Source organism: Poecilia reticulata, chromosome 10 (assembly GCF_904066995.2).
Source record: "Poecilia reticulata chromosome 10, P_reticulata-male-v2, whole genome shotgun sequence".
Classification (NCBI taxonomy): domain Eukaryota; kingdom Metazoa; phylum Chordata; class Actinopteri; order Cyprinodontiformes; family Poeciliidae; genus Poecilia; species Poecilia reticulata.
This window is the reverse complement of record NC_088839.1, coordinates 28,264,640-28,272,356: the sequence shown is the minus strand read 5'-3', so window position 1 is coordinate 28,272,356 and position 7,717 is coordinate 28,264,640. Positions and strand designations below refer to the sequence as shown.

General features: G+C 36.2%; 1 protein-coding gene across 4 annotated transcripts in view; it reads left to right on the top strand.

The window, feature by feature from the left end:
* The first annotated feature begins 283 nt into the window (after nt 1-283).
* The window catches only part of arhgef37 (Rho guanine nucleotide exchange factor (GEF) 37), a 29,578-nt gene continuing 22,144 nt past the window's right edge, over nt 284-7,717 (top strand). Inside the window, exons 1-3 of one of the 4 annotated variants that reach the window (XM_008420862.3) lie at nt 284-419; nt 5,208-5,410; nt 5,728-5,818. Coding sequence is in view for 1 of the 4 variants with exons in the window: in XM_017307260.2 (XP_017162749.1) it covers nt 5,719-5,818 (100 nt within the window). In the remaining 3 variants the exon portion in view is untranslated. Of the gene's footprint in view, nt 420-5,207; nt 5,411-5,718; nt 5,819-7,074; nt 7,256-7,717 lie in introns of those variants that run through there. The other 3 variants (XM_008420860.3, XM_017307260.2, XM_081611814.1) reach the window with 3 other exon arrangements.

Genomic DNA, 7,717 nt, shown 5'->3' with positions numbered 1-7,717 from the left:
TTACTGATAATTATTTTTTAAATAATGGTTTGACATAGGGAGATGTGTTTAATAGTGAATCATGAATAAAATATCGATAAAGCAACAGACACAGAGCTTTAGACTGTTTTTTCCACCTTATTGATTTCTTTTATCTATTATTTATTTCGTTTTGTGTCAGACTTAACGCTTTTATTTAATTTCTATATATTTTTAAATCAAACAGACAGTAGGAGCTACATTGATGAAATTTCCCTTATTCTGAAACGACACAGGATGTGAAGGTTTGAGCGGACTCTTATTTTGTAAGGAAACCAGGAAGTAGCTTTAGCCAGTTCTTTTTGTGTTTTGACAAGCTGCTTTTGACAACAGGTGGAACGTGGAGAGCCTCAGACATCTGAGCTGGAGTAAATACGCGATGACAGAAAGATAACAACATGGTAAAACTCTTTTCTTCACATTTTCTGTTATTTCAGCATTTATTTGCTTGAAGGTGAGGCAGCAGACGGATCGTGTTCCTCAGTCCTCACCGAAACGGAGCGTTTAGCTTTTTATTGCTCTTTGCGCGTTGCGTTAATGTTATTGTGGGGATTTTTAAAGGGCCACTAAAAAGTCTGTGCTCCGTGGAAGTGGAAAACTTTGACATTTTACGACACTGTGATGTTTCTGTTCGTGTCTTCTCTCATTTAAAGTTATTTTTAAATAATTGTAAGTCAACGGTTGACATCGTGAAACACATGACATACATATGAACGGCGGGGTAGAAATATAACAGTAAAAAACCAAAACAAAAATAGAGGTGATTGTAAGAAATTTGTTAATGTATATCTTTCTGCTCACATGCTATACAATCAAATGAAATAACGTACATTTTGACTGGTTACCGAAATATAGTTTCTTATAAGCTGTGATATTTTTCTGATATGTTTTTTTTTTCTTTTTTTCGTAAATGATCTGAGCTCGTTATTACAATTTACCATTATTTCATAAATGTACAATTCCTGGTTGATCAGGTTGTAGACAAAAACATTAGATTTGTTTTGCCTTTGTGGTTTTTGTTTCTCTTCAACCCTTTAAATGCTAAGTTCTTCCTTCTGTAGTTGGTTTTCAAAGGCCAAACAGAAATGACAGAAAAATAAATAGTCATCTTAAGCTAATCACACATATGTAATTATGTGCTATTATAGTGCCTACAGTCATTGTGGATTCTGCTGTCTACAATTAAACTCTAAATGTGGGCTATGTAAGTTGTTTAGTGCTTTGCTCTTGAATCTTTTACACATCTTGTCATCATAAATCCACAATTGTCATTTTTGTCATAAAGCAGTACAAAATAGTACCTAACAGTGAAGTAGAAGGAAATCATTTATTTTAGTATGTGGCATTCATAATCATTTATTTTGATACCTCTACGCAAATTCCAGAACAATTAGTCTTATAAATCACCTGTCACCATTTCAAAATCTCAAAGAAATACACCTGAGAAAATGAAATATTTCTAGGAGTATGAACAGGTTTGCAAGTCACTTCAGTTTCACATTTAGTTTGAACATTTCTCATATTGTTTTTGGGAAATGTATTACCCAAGAACCTTATTTAGAATTATGATGAGTACATACTCGCTGATGCCATTATCCAGAAATACTAAGCAGGAAACAACACAGCAAGTGCAAATAATTTATTTCTTTGTTATAAAAGCCACGCTTCACCTTGAGTCTGATTAACTTAATAATAAAGGGCCTTTGCTTGTTTTGGAGAGAAAGTTTTTCATCTTAAATGACCAGCTGTAAGACTACTCAATCTGCATAAGACCCAAAGTAAAAAAAACAAAAAAAAAATTTCCATGAAATGTATGAAACAATATTAATAACATAACTGGCTCTTTATCTTCCATCCTGTAATGTATGAAGATATTTCAGAAACAAGAATGCAGATGTTTACAACATTTTGAATCCGCTATGTCTTGTCAAATCAGTTTGGGGGAGAAATTGCAAAAACATTTGATGAAATCTTCATCAGTATTCTGCAAATAAATGAGTTTGTGTGTTGGATATGGGTATAGTTGATATTGTGGACACATCAAGTTACATGTGGTGCTGATAGTTAACATAATGAAGTGCTGGTTTTCCTTTCCCACAAAATCAAAAACCAAACGTGACTCAGTCAGTTTTTTGATTGACTAGACTGAATCTCATGAAAAAGTTTCAGGAGAAGCAACTTTCACAACCGCCAAAAGGAAATTCAGAGAGATCTTCTTGGGGAACGACTTTAATTTCTGGGGATAAATGTATCACATCTTGACATACAGGATAAGGAACACATGTTTACTGTTGGCTGCCTAAGACAACATTTCCAGGTCAGACAGTTCTTGGTCCTGAATGTCTGAGGTCATTCAGATTTTCCCCACTTTTTTTCAAATTCTAAACATTTGAAGTGTTTTATTGTTCTGTAGAAGATTATTTCCAATTATTTGTTTACATCCTATCGTTCTTCATTGCAGAAACTTCCCTGAACCTCCTTTGTTGTAAATAATACAGTTGAAGGCCATGTCCGGCTGCATCCAGCAATGAAACTGTTCACATGTTCAGATGAATCCTCACTATGGTGTGAAAACAGTGAGCAAAGTCATGCTGCATTATGGCATCTTTCTGTTGATGGTTTTTGATTTGTGCAGCTTTTGTTGCAGTTTGAGGAAGAAAGCTGAACAACAGATTGTGTCAGAACTGGAGTCTACAACTAAAGAGGAACTACAGAGTATAAATGAAACAGTTTGCAGTTGGTGAAGACACTTATAGGAATAAATTCTTTCCGATGAGGTTGAAACCTTTACCACTGATATTTGGCTGATGACTCAAGTTGAAACACTTGTCTGTGGGGTAAGGAAGTTGTGAAATTGTCATCTTCTCACTGCCGGTAAGGCTGTTGCAGCACTGAAGTTTGATAGGATCAATGTCTAAGCAATTATTGCCACTATTATTTTTAGCTGAGTCAGTCCAATGTGAATTTAACAAGCTAAGCAAGTTTAGCTGGAGAAAAAAACTTGTGAGACAAAATGAAAGATTATTTTGGCAATAAATATATGATCTTGCATTTTTCACCTTGTGCATGTGCCGTTTGTTTGACTGTTGCTAAATGATGAACATAAGATTGAACACTTTGCCACTGTAGTGAACAGGTATATGTTGCTGGGATCAGGCAAAGATGACGTCCGGAGTTGTCTTTGTGAATTAAAAGGGTTTTATTTACCTTAACGCAAGAAAACTCAGTCTGTCACACCTGGTGCCTAACGCTCCTCAGCACACGAAAAACAGAACACTGGCTCGCAAAACGGCACGTTCGAGGAACACACGTAAAACAGACACATTCAATGACATATAGGAAATATTAGTACAGACGATCACGGCACAAGACAGACACAATATAAAGTTCTGAAGGAATTAACTTATTATAATAAAACAAATTGTGTGGGGTACCTGTGAACTATAATAAACATGAACAGTAAAATAAATAAACTGATAAATTCAGTGTATCTCACATATAAATGAAGCAGTTCACAGTTTTTCCAACGTTGATCTACATTTCGGGTGTCACTCCACCCCTAACATGTTTCCTCCATCACTTACTTGTGATCTGCATCCTGTAAATCTTGATGACAGCTGGTTGCTCAGCTCTGGCTTATAAAGATGAGAAGTTGGTCACGTCTAACTTTGCTCATCATTATTTGTAATTACCTTTCCACTTTAGTCATGGTATGAGTCACTTGCTGTGTGTGAACCATATCGAAACCAGCAAACCAAAACAACATACCGGTACTTTACATTTCTGGACCTGATAAAGGGATTAGACTTTAAGTTTCTAAACCACAACAACTTCAGAAATTTCATGACCTTTGACGTTATTTTCCTGAGTATTTTCTTAAAAGAGCAGGTTTTGACTCTAAAGGATGTTTGGTCACTATGAAGTCAAGGATGAATGTTTATTTTCCTTTCCAACCAGTTTTTGTTTGACCTACGCTTCAGATGAGCAGGTGTCTCGAATGCAGAATGCAGTCTTGCAGCATTCCTCCCAGACGTGTTGATCTATTGAATAAGATTAGTTTCTGTCTTTTATCCTTCCTCATTCCTTAGCATCTGACTGCGGTGAACGCCTCACTTCTGTCTGACTTTCCTTAAGCTGCTACCACATTCCAGTTATTTCCCAAAGCTCAGCAACACATGGATTGACTGACTTGTGTTGACTGACTGCATTTACTTTATGATTATTCTTTTTCTTAAACTTTGCAGTAATTTTTGAAGGTTAGTAAAAAATTTTAAGACAAGAGAATTAATAGACTCATTGCATCAATTGTCATTTCAAGTTTGTTTTACATGATAGAAACGTAATAAATTCAACAATTGTAAAACAAGCAATAAACATTTTATTTTGTCGAATACCATCATCAAATTAATCAAGAATGATGATCATCAAATATATTGATCAACATTCCCGTTGTTATTAATCAAAGGAACCTCTAAACAGGTAGGCTTTTATCCTTGATTAAATGAACTAAGTGTTTCAGCAGTTTTGCAGTTTCAGATTTTTGGTGTATAAAAACGGAATGTTGTTCTAGAAATGTCCAGATGATAGAAGACTGACTTTGTAACTGTCTTTATGTGTTTCCGAATGTTCAGGTCCGTGTCCTTTACCACACCCATTTTTTTGACCTGAGTGCTAGTTTCTAGCTGTAATAACTGAAACTGTTTGCTGGCTGTAGAGGTCCAAAGATAAATCTCTGTTTTGTTTCTGTCCCGCTGGAGAAAGTTGTGGCACTTTGTCACTCACACACATCCACACATTGATTTGTTCTAAGCATAAGATAAACAGGCATCGACTGTAAAGTTGTGCATCTTGGTGTCCATATGAGGAGGTAGCCGTTCGTCAATGTTTGTTTTACATTAAAATGCCGAAATTCAAACACAATGTGTTGCAGCTCTTGTGTCAAGTTTTCACAGTGTCTGAAAACAAAACGATGATCTGTTGAATATGTTTCTTCTTGTAGAAATGTGCAACAGTTGGAGCAGAAACCTTTTTATGTTTATACTTTTGAAATTTTGTTGATGAAAATACATTTACTTGCAATTGTCTTCATTATTTTTTTTATAAATTAGAAACAATATTTTGAATGATTTATTTTTACTGACAAAAAAATAGGAGTGTCTCTTAAATCTTCTTTTGTTTCCATCCACCAGAAACTCCAGACAATCCCTTTGCAATTGGAAGAGGATGGGATTTCCCACCGTGCTTTTGTTTCCTGTGAGAAGAAAACTTCAATCACTTCTCTGCTCTGTCTTCATTGGCCCCTCTTAGTGTCCCACAAAGCTTCTCACCGGGTCGTCTGATTGGTCCTTCAGACCCCGTGTGAGGACTGATCTGCCAATTGCTGTTAGTTTTGGTGAGTGCAGTTTCCTCCTCTGAACAGCTGCTGCAGTCACTTAGCTTATTCTGCAGCAGGAGTGTGTGTGAGTGTGAATGTGTGTTTGTGTTTGCGTGGCCACCCTCCCCTCTATTTCCTCTACAAAATAGCCATCCCACCCTCCTTTCCACTCCCATCCCCCTCTCTTTGCACACTGAGGAGGTTTTTCCCCTAACTCCCACCCTGTTGAAACTACACACTCACACACTCCTGCCACATGAGGCCCAGCAGCAGCCTGCTGTGTGTGAGTCACTGGAGAAAGTTACACTGGTGTGTTTGTGTTTTGCATGCAGCAGCAGCTCTCCTCTGCAGCTCAGCATTCTCAGGACAACGGGATAAAAAGAGGAGATCTCAGTTCACCGCAGCTGATTCAGGATTTTGCAGAAGGTAATGACAGCCTCCTCACCTCTTAGTATTTGTAGTGGTCTCTGTCATACAGCATGCTATTGTCAGGATGATGGTGGTGACTTTTATTGGTGCAGCTTATGGCCTTTTTATTATTTATAACTTACTGTTTTATTCTTGTGAGTTAGATTGTAACTTCATAGAAATAGTTCATTCCCCATACTGGAATATTCAGGATTTAAATTGAATGACATTGTATTTTTTTTAAACAAATACCTGTTTAATTCTAAAATGTTTTTGTAGACTCAATAATGAGCTCTTTATGACAACAAAAGCATAGAATAAACTAAATAAAGCATTAGTTGGTTGCTTGGCTACATGTGAATCAAGCAGTTCATGCTTCCTTTACATTTCTTTAGAGCTTTCGGAAACAAATCTGCAAATGTTGTGACTTTTAGTGAATCTGAAACATGTAAAAGTCTGACTAATGATATTGTTGAGATCATGAAATTCATTTATGAGTTCAAATATTAGATGGCAGCAAACTAAGTTACTAAAATCTTAAGACAAGTTGTTGTTTAAGTTGCACATGTTGACATGATTTCATGTAATGTTGGAAGAAAAAACTTGTGATTGAATTATCCATATGCTTGATGACACCAAGTGTAAATAATCTGAAAAATATGATTTGCACAACTATTTTTGCCTTTTCATTGCACTTCGCAAAATACAAAAGCAGAATAAGGACCTAACAGTTGGTGAGGCTCAGGGCTTTTTGGATGTCGTAGTATAAATATTAAAAGGTACAAGTTAAATGTTATTGCTTGTTTTATGTTATAGAGATTTATTTATGCTAATAGTAGAGTGAAATACATCAGAATTATATTATTATTTGAGAAGAACATTGATATTGTCTCAGGATTAGTTAAATCATGTACATTTGCAATGAAGTAATGGTTGAAAATGTCTTGTGAGTGAAGTAATCTGCCAGTGGATCTTGTATTTTTGATCAATTTTCAAGAATTATTGACTTAAAGAAGCTCCTATGTCTTGATAAAAAGTTACAGTGATCCCTCGCTATAACGCGGTTCACCTTTCACGGTCTCGCTGCTTCGCGGATTTTTTTTTTTTTTTTGTGCAGTTTTTTTTCACAGTGCATTGTCTTCTGCGTCCTGATTGGCTAAACAGTCTCTGCGCTTCTTCTCTACCTGTGTGCCAATAATGTTATGGTATTTAAATATACGTAATACAGATTGGCCATTCAAGAGATGAAACTGAAACTTTTAACGCCTGCTGGAAAAAACTGGCCAGAATCAGTGGAAAACCCGACCTGAGGCTCGCTTGACGAGGTCCATCGCTCTGGCGTAGATACAGCCTTGAATCTCGCTGGGCAGGTTGGAGGAGACGCTTTAATGACATGACTCCGGATCACATTGAGGCCCGATTGATTAACACGCACATCCGCTGACCTGAAAACAGGTTTGTTCTTTGGTTTCAATGTAGAGTATTTAATTATGCTGTGCAATAATCATAAAAAATAAAAGTAACTCTACTTCGTGGATTTTGCTTTTTGCGGGTTGTTTTCGGAACGCAACCCCCGCAAAAAACGAGGGATCACTGTACTTGCAAGTTTTGTCTAATTTTTGTTTCTATTAGCAGTAGAAACTGGACAAAAATAAATGGGAAGTTGTTGCATATTAGCTGTGAATTCAAATAGTTTATGAAAACAAAGCTGAAAATGTGCAAACAAGATGGGTGCATGGATAAGTAGAGATGGAAGATCTCAAACGGATAACATTCTGAAGCTCACTATTCCAAGTCTTCTCCTTCCTTTGGGATGTGCTCTTAAAAGCCTCCAAAAGGTAGATGTCAATGATTTAATTTATACATTATTAATGTTTTGCAAGATAAGTTCCGAGATATCAAAGAAATTACGCTAAG